Source organism: Helianthus annuus, chromosome 4, assembly GCF_002127325.2.
Source record: "Helianthus annuus cultivar XRQ/B chromosome 4, HanXRQr2.0-SUNRISE, whole genome shotgun sequence".
Taxonomy (NCBI): Eukaryota; Viridiplantae; Streptophyta; class Magnoliopsida; order Asterales; family Asteraceae; genus Helianthus; species Helianthus annuus.
The window spans coordinates 193,992,523-194,006,306 of record NC_035436.2 but is presented as its reverse complement, the minus strand read 5'-3'; the positions used below and the strand labels follow the sequence as shown (position 1 = coordinate 194,006,306).

Genomic DNA, 13,784 nt, shown 5'->3' with positions numbered 1-13,784 from the left:
GTAGGTTATAAATGGGTGTTTGCTATAAAAAGAAATGAAAAAAATGAGATTGTACGATACAAGGCACGTCTTGTAGCACAAGGGTTTTCCCAAATCCCGGGAGTTGATTATGAGGAAACGTATTCCCCTGTAGTGGATGCGATAACCCTTAGATTTCTAATTGGCCTTGCAATCTCAGAAGGACTTCAAATGAGACTTATGGATGTCGTCACTGCATACTTGTACGGGACACTAGAAAATGACATCTACATGAAAATCCCTAAAGGATTAAAAATGCCCGAAGCATTAAAATCGATACCTCGAGACATGTGTGCTATAAAGCTAAAAAGATCTTTGTATGGTCTTAAACAATCTGGTCGTATGTGGTACAATCGGCTCAGTGAATATCTTGAAAAAGAAGGATACAGTCCATGTGTTTTTATAAAAAGATCACTCTCAAAATTCACTATAATAGCAGTCTACGTGGATGATATAAACATCATTGGAGCTCCAGAAGAGATAGAAAAAACTGCTAATATATTAAAGAGAGAATTCGAGATGAAAGACCTTGGCACAACAAAATTATGTCTCGGCCTGCAGTTCGAGCATCTGCGCAACGGTACATTCATACATCAGTCAAACTACATCCAGAAGATGTTAGTACGTTTTAATATGGACAAAGCTCATCCGTTTAGCATACCCATGGTTGTCCGACCGCTAGATCCTCAAAAGGATCCTTTCCGCCCTCAAGAAGAAGGCGAAGAAGTACTTGGTCCAGAAGTACCATACTTAAGCGCGATCGGTGCTCTTATGTATCTTGCAAATAACACGAGACCCGATATTGCATTCTCGGTACATGTACTAGCAAGATATAGTTCAAACCCAACACGTAGACACTGGAATGGAATAAAACACATATTCCGATATATTTGCGGGACACAAGACTTAGGTCTTTTCTACCAGAAAGATCAAATGTCCCAGCTTGTTGGGTATGCTGATGCTGGATATCTATCAGATCCACACAAAGCAAAATCTCAAACAGGTTATGTATTCACATATGGTGGCACAACAATTTCTTGGAAGTCAACTAAGCAAACACTTACAGCAACGTCATCAAATCATGCCGAACTAATTGCACTATATGAAGCTGGTCGAGAATGCGTGTGGTTGAGATCAATGATTACTCACATACAAGAAGCATGTGGATTAGAACAGATCAAGAAGGAGCCGACAATTATTTATGAAGACAATGCTGCTTGCATAGCTCAGATCAAAGAAGGTTACATCAAGGGTGATCGAACAAAGCACATTTCACCAAAATTCTTCTCAACATATGACTTGCAGAAAGAAGGGGAAATTGATGTTTGCCAAATCAAGTCAAGTGAAAATTTAGCTGACCTATTTACAAAATCTTTACCAAGAAACAGTTTCGAGCAACTATCACACAAGATCGGTCTCCGTAGATTGAAAGATGTTTGTTGAATTCAGGGGGAGAATTATACACACTGTACTCTTTTTCCCTTAACTAAGTTTTGTCCCATTGGGTTTTCTTAGTAAGGTTTTTAATGAGGCAGTACAACTGATCCAGTAGTATCAGTTTATTATATAGGTCCTGAAGTATCTATTTAATATCATCCCGAAGTATGTTATTAACTGTGTATAATAAAATAATATATATCTGAGGGGGAGTGTTATAAATACAGATATATTCCCTCCTAATTTACCTACTAAGTTATTAAGTTTCAGTTACACTTTGACTACAACACTTGTATATATATATGTGGTTGATAAATGAAAGATGATACACTTCTCATTTTACAATTATTTCTCTCACTACGTTAGTTTTTAAGAATTTTTCTAGATTTTGCTACCAATTTTTCTACGGACTCTATTTACAAACCGATTTTGCTACCGTTTCTTTAAATCTCAGTTAGTTAGTTTTTAAATATTTATTTTTATGATTTAGCTAAGGACTTTGCTACCAATTTTACTAAGTTTTTTTTATTATATTTATTTTCACAATTTTGCTATCGATTTTGCTACAATTTTTATTTAACTTTTTTTAGTTTATTTCTAAAAACTTATTTTCATGGTTTTGCTAGAGATTTTGCTACTGGTTTTGCTACATTATATGTTTTATATTAATTTTGTTAATTTTGCTACGGATTTGCTATGAGTTTTCCTACGAAATTCATTTGCGACGAAAGTTCGTAGCTAATCCGTAGCTAATTCGTAGCAAAATATGTTCGTAGCTAATCCGTAGCTAACTCGTAGCAAAATTTGCCACCATTTTTTTCCGTAGCAAAATTTCATAGCAAATGCCTATTTTTGTAGTAGTGTGAATATTTCTCGGCGTTAATTGATGCAACTTGGAAAAAGGCAACTCTAGTGGATCAACAAATATTGTGTTTAAGAACAATTTATCACAGTTGAAGGAAGGAATAAAATGCTGGGCTTATAAGGTTTATGATCATTTACCGTCTCTTTTTAGCTTCAACTTCAAAGAGGCTTAACCATCTTGCATATCCGGATTAACAACCAAGTAGTTTGTAATAACCAAGATTATTGCAAATATTGTGTTTAAGAACAACTAGTGGTATGAAAACCGGCGCGTTGCGTCGGCAGCTGTTCCATGCTACGCGATAGGAATTTAATTGGTATCACTTCATCTCGTTATATTACAATACCGATGCTTGTTATAGCAACTGAAAAAGGAAAAATAAGAAACTAAAATCGTGATATGACCAAAAGAATATCAACGTGTGATCTACATCGATTCAAAACAATTATTTGATAGAAATCGGTTCGATTTGTCAGGGTACCATCACAATACTGGCATGAACTCATATACCATATATAAACAAACAAAATGCACAAAGAAACGCATGAAAAAATTAAACAAAGTTACGAATTTAGTTTTTTTTAATTATATAGCATACAGAAAAGTTAAAAAAATATGTCACGTGGCAACTTCTTAGTGGGCCAACCGCCACACGGCAACTTCTTAAGGCTGCGGGGAGTGGAGGGGCTTGGGTTGGGGACATTGCTCGACATGTGGCGAGAGTAGGATCCATAAGCTTAAGGTGAAAATGAGGGGTGTGGTGTGGCGTGTCTTAGCTTGGCGTGGCCAGCCATGTGAATTTTTTTTAGTTAAAATAGCCAACCAAAGTCAGCCATATTAAACCAGCCAAACAAAGTCAGCCAAGTCACCCTGCCCCTGCCCCCCGCCCCACGCCTAGCTGAATACCCACGCCAAAGGTGCAACGCCAACCCGGAGTGAAGCAGCTGGCGTTGAAGGACATCCCCGCCCCAACCAACGCCCACTCCCCACAGCCTAAGCCTAATTTGTCTATCACTGTTCATTGGGTTTGTTTTTTAATATATAGATAATAGATAATTTATCACATATTGAACACTACGTTGACCCTTTTTTTTGGGAAATGGTAGAGATCTAATGTTAAAAACTTGAGGGACATTCTAAACGCTTTCGAGAGGTGTATGATCCGAGTAAACATTTCTAAAAGCGCTACTTTTGAAATGGGATTAGAGACGAGAGCTTTTATTAATGCCCCTTTAAATATGTGATTGGCAAAAACATTGGTGAGTGAGCAAACGCAGAATAGGACCAGTCTAACGTTTTCATTTGATAAGTATCGGTATTTATACTTATTTTTCGTGTGTAACATGACTTTTCTGACACGTATGGTGTAACACGAAGCTGCCAAGTCAGCTCGTTAGCGATTGACCTTTGGCCTGATCACATTACACTCGAATTAAGTATTAATGAAGCATTAGGGTGTGACCTCATTTGGTGCATGGACATGTTTCATATTCCTCCCTTCTAGTATAATAGTATACAATCTTTATTATAAATTGTAATTGTTGTTCTCGACCCATGGGGTCTGTCAGCTCGTCTGTAGACCTTTTAGTTTGCTTCATGGTTTGTAATCGGATCGGGTCAGCCCAATAGCAGATGGTTGATCCAGTATCGTGTTATGTGAGAACTGGATATTATCCGTTTAGTGAGGAATGGAAGGATGTTAATGAATAATGATCATTTTCTTATACAAAGAAACAAAAACAAAAGGGAATACAGTAAATGGATACATTAAACATTTATTGGAAAATTAAGTAATGAAGCACAAATTGTGACTAGAATTTGTTGTTAACAAGAGTAAGCAAGGGTTTATTCGTGAAAAACGCCTCTAAGTTGGCTATCATAACCTGAGCAACATCATAGAATGATTCATTGGTAAAGGCCGCTGCATGAGGCAAAAAAACGACATTATCCAATTCAAACAACTCTCTAGGTGCATTTGGTTCGTTTTCGAAAACATCCAAGCCAACACCACCAATTTCACCTTCCACCAAACACTTCACTAACTCCACCTCATCAATGAGGGCTCCACGTGCCACATTCACGATGATACCCTTTTTTCCTAAGGCCTTCATGACTTTGTTATTGATCATGTGGCGTGTGTTGCTGGTTAACGCACAACAAAGCACGAGAGCGTCAGAGTCAAAAGCGAGTTGGAGGATATTTGGGTAGAAAGTGAAGTGGGTAGATTGCTTTTTCTGCCTTGAGGTGTATGAGACTATGCAACCCATGGCCTCTAGTCTTGTGGCAACTCTAGATCCAATGTTTCCAAGCCCAACAATTCCAACTCGTTTGCCTTCTAACTTGAAAACCATAACATCAAAAGACTAAACAATAAGTTATTGAAAGTTTTCCGGTCTAGTTCCTCCATAGTTGGACATGTTAGCGAAAATGAACGGCATAAGTTAAAGTCACAATATCAATTGTATAATGTGATAGAATTGATTTTTCCTCTTAGCATTTTTACTTAGTATGGCCTTAATTTTGAAGACAAAGATAGCATAAGAAACTGAGATTAAGACTATAGCTGGGTGGTAGAGGCTCTTGTCTCTTAGAGGAAAGACCAGAGTTCAAATCCTGGCATGGGGTGTGTTTTAGTATTTATTGGTGTAGTTTAGAAGTAGAAGTAATGTAACTTTTGCCATTAAAAAACGACTATTGTTCTTATTCTTTAAAGTCATAAATATCGCTTTTATGAGACATATCTAAGCATACTCTTATATTCCATTTTATAATAACTACATGGTGTGTTGGTTAGTTACTTACCTTGGCACCTAGAGGATACTCCCTTGAAGTCGGCCAACGACCACCGCGAACAAACCTATCACCGCTTGTAATTCTCCTCATGACGTCGATCAACAGTCCTATGGCGGCGTCAGCAACATCATCCGAATACACATCTCCGGCGTTAGTGACTACAATTCCCCGACGGCCACATTCAGCCATGTCTATGTGATTGACGCCAGTGGCATCAGTGACAACGAGTTTGAGAGCCAGAAGGTCACGTATCACGTCAGCTGTGATTGGACCCGCGCCAGAGCATAGGACGACTTTCACAGACTGCGCGTTGGCGTGGAGGAAGTCGCGAGTAGGTAATGGCGAGTCGTATGCTTTGAGGACGTGAAATCTGTCCGTGAACAAGTGTTCGTGGATGTTAAATACATAAGGGGGTTGAAGCACAAGTACTTGTCTGAGTTCAGGTTGTTGGTGGTCTTGTGGATCCATCAAGATACATATGAAGAAGTGTACTTTAGATTTAGATTGGTTGATGTCTTGATGATATATGGATCCATTAAGATAAAACAACTTTAATAATTTAGATGGGTGGATCCATTTAGATTAAAAAAACGTTGTTAAAGTTGGATGAGTATTACTGTCTTTTTATAAGATTTATTAACTCAAGATATTTTGTCGTTTTACATCTTGTTATATTTGACATTATGGCATATAGGCAACAACTAGTTTTAAATTTTCACATATAATATTTACTTCAATAAAAAGAACTTGAGTGGGTCAAATTTTACTGTGATCAATGGAGTTTTGAGTTAGGGATGAATATTGAATGTGTTTAGGACGTGGATTGAGAATTTTGGTCACATATTCTATTATAAAACTGTTTACGTACCTGGCCTAGTACCCGTTGCGTATGTGTCGGGTAATTACCAGTCACCACTCTAATTAAAGATTGAATTTGTTACTTACTTTGGACCTAAATTACTTTAAAAGGTTTTTTTTATCATTGGGCCATTTATGGGTCTGCTGCATAAAAAAAAGATAGTTTTACTAAGGGTCATGCTAATTACACACGGCCAAAATAATTTTCACACCCCTAAGCGCCGCGCTATAGCCAAAGTGGGGCGCTTAGGGCGACAAAAGTTGATACGAGGTTTCGAATGACTGACTGACTGACTGACACAGAGACATAAAGGTGATACGAGGTTTCAGTCGCCCTGTGAACCCTAAGCGCCGCGCTTTGGCCATAGCGCGGCGCTTCGACCCCAAATGCTGCCTTTAAATCCCTGGACAGACTCGACATTCATAATTCGGATTGTTTTTTGTCGATCTTCTTTGCTCTATTAGTTACATGTTTTGAAAAAACGATGTCGTGGTTAAGTAATTATCTTTTCGGTCAATATTCTGACGAGTCAGTTGTTCCTGATTCTTATGAGGGGACCGCTATTTCTGACTCGTTTGAGAAACCGGTGTCGTCCAACTTGAGGGAGACAGAGGTTGTATCTGGCATTCATTATCGTGATAACACGGTGCAGCTGGATTTGAATACCCCTATGGAGGACCCTTACGCACAACAAGGTTATTCGAATTTCGGTTACGGTGGCGACTATAGCTTTGTACAGCAGGAGTGTTATCCAAACGACAGTTACGGTTGTCAACAGAGCTTACAAGGGTATTCGAATTTCGGTTATGGTGGCGAGCAAAGCTTTGTACAGCAGGAGTGTTATCCAAACCAGAGTTACGGTTGTGAACAGAGCTTTGAACATCAAGTCTATTCGAACCTCGGTGACGATGGTGAGCCGGAGGATGTGTCTGTTGACGAGGAAGGTTGTTACCCGGTTACATTTTCTTTTGATAAAACGCAGACCTTTTCGTCACGTAAAGAGTTGGTGCGTTGGGTACAAGACACGGCAAAAGACAATGGTTACCTCATTGTGACTAAGAGGTCGAATAAAAGAGGAGAGAATTACAAGATTTGGTTTCAATGTACTTTTGGTGGGGAGCATAAGAGTATAGCTACACAGAGGAAAACGGGTAGCAAGAAAATAGGCTGCCCGTTCGAGATGATCGGGTTTTCAGAATCATCCGGAAGTGTTTGGAGGATCGAGGTGACGAAGGCGAAGCATAACCACACTCCTATTGAAAACTTCGAGGTCACGCGTATGCGAGAAGGCTTTCTTCGGAGGACAAAAAACTGGTTAAGGAGTTGGCAGAGCAAGATATTCCCAACCAAAGTATCTGGTGAACGCTGACAAAAAACAATCCGGCTAGAAAGCTTATTCCGAAAGATATACACAACGCTGTTCAGAAGATCAACGCCGAAAAAAATGTCGGTAAGTCTCCGATGCAAAAACTTGAAAACATTCTTATCGAAAAAAAATACACTTATTACATGCGCACGAATGAGATGTCGAACGAAGTTGAAGACGTCTTCTTTGTTCACGAAAAATCATTCACTATGTGGTGTGCCATCCCGCATGTGCTAATGATTGACGCCACCTACAAAACGAACATGTACAACCTGCCATTTGTTCAGGTCGTAGGCATGACGTCGACAAACAAATCGTTTACGGCTGCTTGTGCGGTAATTTCCGCTGAGAAGTCAGAGAACTACCTATGGGTGTTGCAGAGGATCAAGTCTATGCTGGCAGGATGTATGGAACCGCGCGTGATTTTAACAGATAGGGATTTTGCGCTAATGAACGCGTGTGAACAAGTTTTTCCAAAAGCGCATAAGTATCTTTGTCGGTTCCATATTCAACAAAATATTAATAAGAACAGCAAGAAGAAATTCTCTGACAAGGAGTGGAAAGAATTCGTACGTACATTTTGGACATTGTGCGAGTCTACGACCGAGGAAATATACAGGTATAACTTGGAAAACCTTGAAGCACAGTTGAAAGAAGCTGACCGTGAACGTGAGTATTTCTTACATAATTATGTTCAAATTTTATATAATAACAAAAACTGACTATTTACGTTTTTTAATTTTAGAGGTTTTTGATTATTTGAAGAAATCCTGGTTGGATCCGTACCGTGAAAAGTTTGTATCTTGCTGGATTAACCAAACTATCAACTTTCACCAAACTACGACCAACAGGGTTGAGGGCATGCATGCAACAGTAAAAAGTCACTTTCCAAGTCATCGCAACACACTGGATAAACTTGTACTGTATGTTGATCATGTTGTTGATAGACAATACGCCGAGATTAGAAGTAGCTTTGAAACAAGCCTCCGAAAAGTGATGACGCACCACAAGAATCAGCCCATGCTTGCATATATTCTCAGAAAGGTTTCAATATATGCGATTGAGCTTTTGAGTATGGAACTAAAACGTAAGGAAGACGGGTTGAGAGCCTACGGTGCAAGCTGTGGTTGCCAACTTTTTACCAGCTGTGGTTTGCCATGTGCCTGTCGTTTGGAAAAGTTGGAAAATAAAGGTAATTAATATTTTTGACCTTTCTCGTTATGATTTTGCCACCTAATTTGTTTTCATCTACAGGTCAGCAAATCCGGATCACACACATAGACGTGTTTTGGAAGAAGCTTGACTTCAAGCCTGCAAGGAATAACATAGAGGATATCGATGTAGACGCGGAATTTGAAAAATTGAAAAAACAGATCGATCCAACACCCCCTCAAGTGAAAAGGAGCTTCTTTGAAAAGTTTCAGCAAATCCTCAATCCAGGGAACAATAACAAAAAACCTCCTGCTGTTCTGAAGAAAACTCGTGGTCGCCCAACATTGAAAACGCAGGAAGAAAGAAAGGTTGAAACCGCTAGACAAAGCTCTTACATTCCGTCAGAAGAAACTTGGGTCGATGCCTCAGACGATCTTCCCCGTCACAGCTCGTACATATCAGCCGAAGATTCTAGAAGAGAAAAGAATACGAAACCGCTCAACCTACACCCTGATTTCCCGAATATCAAGCTCGGTCCTAAGACGGATATAGCGATCCGCAACTACGCATCTCAGATTCCCAAAGTGATCCATCCATACATCGTTAGAATAAAGGACGTGAAACCAGATGGTCATTGTGGATTTCGATCGGTGGCTGTTGGGTTAGGAGTGAAACAAAATTCATATTTGAAGATCCGGGAACAACTTCTAAAGGAGTTACGTATGAACGAATCGCTTTGGAGGCAGGTTTTCGATCCGGAAAACACAGGACATTATGATGCGCTGGTTACACGGATCGATTTCAAGGGGGTGGGACGAGCAGGTATCGAAAATTACATGTCGATGCCTGAGACGGGGTTTCTTATTGCCCAACGATACGGTGTGATTGTTCACACCTTCGACATTCGTGGGAGCGATACAATTTTCCCTCTGCTGGGCGGACCAAACGAAGCTGAGGAACCTCACCTGGTAGTTGCGGTTGTGTTCGTCGACAATGGGCATTTCATACATGTAGAGCTTGGAGGTTGTTATCCAATGCCTCCCCCAAACCTACTCTGGACAGCGAACAGAACAGAGCGCGCAGCAGCCTGGCATACATTATACAGGGATCAGATCAACACGTAAGAAATGCTTACGTATCGTGTCCCTGACCTTAATGTAACCCCATATGTTCACGATGTATCTTAAATGTGTTTAATAATAATCACGTTTGTGTTTGTTCAATATACGCGTTACATCACGTTAAAAACCGAATGTCACCGACACGACCCAATCAGATTCAATACGCACTTGTATGACCCGAAATGACAATATACATCATAATACTACAATTAATGAAAAAATACGTCATGTTCATGTACGGTAGGCGGCTGATACACGTAACACTTCTCACAGGAGTACTTGTGCTTTCAAACCTAAATGATACGAGATAACGGAATAAGACATCACACGTAACCGATTTGATCCGGAACTTGCAGTATAGTCCATATATATTAAAAAATGATGTATAATGGAAAAAACGGAAAATTTAGACTATTTATCGACGCGTTTGTGAATTAAAAACAATTTTAAAAAATTTAAAAAATGCCCAAAACGCCCCGCTATGGTCATAACGCAGCGTTTTGGGCCCAAAGCGCCGCGCTATGGCCATAGCGGGGCGCTTAGGTCCCTCGTTATACACTGAAGCGGGGCATCTTCTCCCCCACTTCACCCAAACACAAAAAACACACACTAAGGTGCGAACTCACACAGTCGAGCCATTTTCGGAGATTTTTCGAGCTTTTCAACCGCTAAAAGGTGCGAGGTAAAACCCTTAATCGTTTTGCTTTCACACATTTTGATTGTTGATTGTTGATTGTGGCTTTTGATCCTGCTGTTGGGTTCTGTTCTTCAGAATGAAGAACCAAAGCGCCGTGCCGAGGCCAAAGCGGGGCGCTTTGGTTCATGTTTATTTTTTTTTGTTATTTGTTTAATTATTATTAATTGTTTAATATTATTTGTTTATTAATATTTGTTTAATATTATTTGTTTATTAATATTTGTTTAATTATTATTAATTGTTTATTAATATTTGTTTAATATTATTATTTATTTAATTATTATTAATTGTTTATTAATATTTGTTTAATATTATTATTTGTTTATTAATATTTGTTTAATAATTATTATTTGTTTAATTATTATTAATTGTATTAATATTTGTTTAATATTATTATTTGTTTATTAATATTTGTTTAATATTATTATTTATTTAATATTATTTGTTTAATGATTATTATTTGTTTAATTATTATTAATTGTTTATTAATAATTGTTTAATATTATTATTTGTTTATTAATATTTGTTTAATATTATTATTTATTTAATATTATTTGTTTAATATTATTTGTTTAATATTATTATTTATTTAATATTATTATTTATTTAATATTATTTGTTTAATTATTATTAATTGTTTAATATTATTTGTTTATTTAATATTATTTGTTTAATATTATTTGTTTAATTATTATTATTTGTTTATTAATATTTGTTTAATATTATTATTTATTTAATATTATTTGATCAACGTGCAGGGATGGATTTATCCGATGAGGAGATTGAGCATATGGAGGCTGAGGGAGAGGTGGGGGACGAGGAGGAGCCGGCATGTCCGTACTTGCAGTTTCCGATGGGATCAGGGGCGAGGGGGAGATGCGCTAGTTTGCGCACCATAGAGATTGGGGAGCATGTAGGCATAGACTGGGAGCTGCTGAGTACCTTGGGAGAGGTCGAGCGGGCGCGTGAGATAGTTGGGCTAGATACTCCTTGGTCGCGCCTATTTGAGTTAGAGATGGAGGACTCGTACCCTGAGCTTACGGTCGAGTTTCTTTCTACGTTTACATACGCGCCGCATCCGGCGGATTACGTGGAGGACCCTGCTTTTCCAGTCCACGAGGTTACATTCCGTCTCGCCGGTCAGGAGTTTGAGATGAGTGTGCGGGAGTTTGCTGTCCACACAGGTTTGTACACTGAGCCTGAGCTTGATACTGATTTATATACGCAGGCGGTTACGATGATGGACAGGCAGACGCTTATCAGTTTCTGGAGGGTCATTTCCAGGGCTCCCTTTGGGAAATCCTGGCAAAAGGCCACCACCATTAGAGACCCCTTGCACCGATACCTGCACCATGTTATTGTGTCGACTATCGTGCCGCGGGGTTCCAGCAAGGAGAAGGTCAACCTCAGTGACATTTTCTTTCTATACTGCCTACTACGCCGCCAGCCCTGCGATCTAGCAGCCAGCCTGGCAGATTACTTTTCTACTGCATACCACCGGCAGCTCCGCGGGCAGCTGCACACTAGCTCATTTATCACCGCCATTGCACGCTCGCTAGGGATCGTGCCCGAGCATGATCCGCTGCTGTCCGATCCGGTCCCGTCATCCAGGTTGGGCCGCGCGTCAGTATCCGCTATGCAGATCACCTGTACCTTTGATGTCGGTCTGAGGTTCAAGGGTGCTGACGGGCTGATTTGGCAGCCGGAGGTGTTGCCGGAGGTCATCCTGGTTGTTATTGAGGTGAGGCCTGGATTGTTAGCCCCTCCTGATGTTCAGCGGGCCGCTCGGCAGGCTCAGCTACAGGCTCTGGGCATCGATCAGCCTGAGGCTCAGCCTCAGGCTCAGGCTCAGCCTATATTCGAGGATCCGGCGCAGGAGGAGCGGGTCGAGGAGGTCCCGGTACCACCAGTTCAGCCAGCTCCTGAGCCGCCACAGTACCCGCAGCACGTTTACGCTGACCTGCCTCCGGCAGCGCATGAGGTGGCTCGGGACTTCGACCGGCGCCTCAAACGTCAGGGCGCACGCATTGACTGGATCGTCCAGACGCTCGTTGATCTACGAGAGCTCGCTGCGTTACCTCCACTTCCCCTCCCACCGTCCCCACCGCACGAGGATTAGTACATTACTTTGTTTGTTTAGTGTTTTGTTATGTATTATGTACTTAGTTGTACCTTTTTGTTGTGTATTGTATGTACAAACTGATATATATATATATATATATATATATATATATATATATATATATATATTGCAGTTAATCTTCTATTTACATCACGTTGGTTCTGGATTGTTTACGTTTAATTCTTATGGCTTTCTGTACATTTTATTTAACGTGTTCGTTTTAATTTAACAAAATAAACAACGTTAAGAACTTATATTATACACATTCTATAAAAATAATGACGTAATGACGTAATTATAAAACAACGTTAATTTAACAAAATAAACAACGTTTTGATTCAAAAAGGCAACATTCAATCATTCAAAAACAAATTCCCATTCACAACGGCAACTCTCACATAAAAATAAACAACGTTAATTTAACAAAATAAACAACGTTTTAATTCAAAAAGGCAACATTCAATCATTCAAAAACAAATTCCCATTCACAACGGCAACTCTCACATAAAAAATTTTTCCTCCAAAAATCCCTACCAAACTAATTCAACCAAAAATCCCTACCAAACTAACCCACATCAACCCCAAATCAACCCCAACCAATCTGTTTAAAAAAAACATCCAAAGCGCCTCGCTATGGCCAAAGCGCCCCGCTTTGGCCATAGCGAGGCGCTTTGGATGTGCAAAAAGACAACAGCCGTGTGCGAATAGACCAGGCCTTTACTAATTCAATGGATGTAGTCATTTGTCAACTTGCCAAGTGTTACAACTTAGCCTTAAATCCTATCAGTCTCCTTGTGTCATGTCACTTAGACCATTCACTATCCTCTCATACTCTATTTAGTGGTGTCACTTAAACCGGGTTAACTCTCTCAGCATACACACAACTCTCTCTATCTCTCTCATACAAACACACTTAACCTTGGGGCAACAACTTAACCCCCACACTACCCGCAGGACCGCCCACGATGTGCGCCTGCAGGTAAGAGGTACCCGAAGACACTTAACCTTGGTTCCCCGCCCCCCTTACAAATGAAGGAATAAAAGGTTGGGTTACCGTTTTTATCGTTTTGATCATTATATTTGCAACACGTCCTTTTAAGCCTTAACTCCCAAGAAGTAGGCTTAATCCTCTTGCTATGTGTTGTGACCAACTAGTTTTATATGTTACACTTATAAAGCATAATATGTATTACGCCATTTTGAAGGTCGAGGTCCTTTAGCATGGCGGCTGTGATCGGACTGGCGCCAAGCTGTTCAGGCATTTGCTTGGAGGAATCTGTGAGTAGCTAGGTAAATTATATAGTGGTTCTAGCAATGCTCAACCTAGAACTGGTGGCTTATTGAACCTCTATTG

The 13,784-nt window shown here is 39.7% G+C and overlaps 1 protein-coding gene across 2 annotated transcripts; it reads right to left on the bottom strand.

Moving 5' to 3' along the window:
* Nucleotides 1-4,079: 4,079 nt before the first annotated feature.
* LOC110937703 (glyoxylate/hydroxypyruvate reductase HPR3) lies at nt 4,080-5,612 on the bottom strand. Of its 2 annotated transcripts, none has more exons than XM_035988733.1 (2): nt 5,123-5,612; nt 4,080-4,683 (listed from the first exon to the last, which is right to left on the bottom strand). In XM_035988733.1, exons 1-2 carry the CDS (start codon nt 5,579-5,581, stop codon nt 4,132-4,134), a joined length of 1,011 nt encoding a protein of 336 aa, XP_035844626.1. In that variant the 5' UTR covers nt 5,582-5,612; the 3' UTR covers nt 4,080-4,131. The 2 variants fall into 2 exon arrangements, with proteins under 2 accessions (XP_035844626.1, XP_022035845.1); XM_022180153.2 differs by having other exon boundaries at nt 4,080-4,659; nt 5,123-5,596.
* Between the last annotated feature and the right edge of the window lie 8,172 nt (nt 5,613-13,784).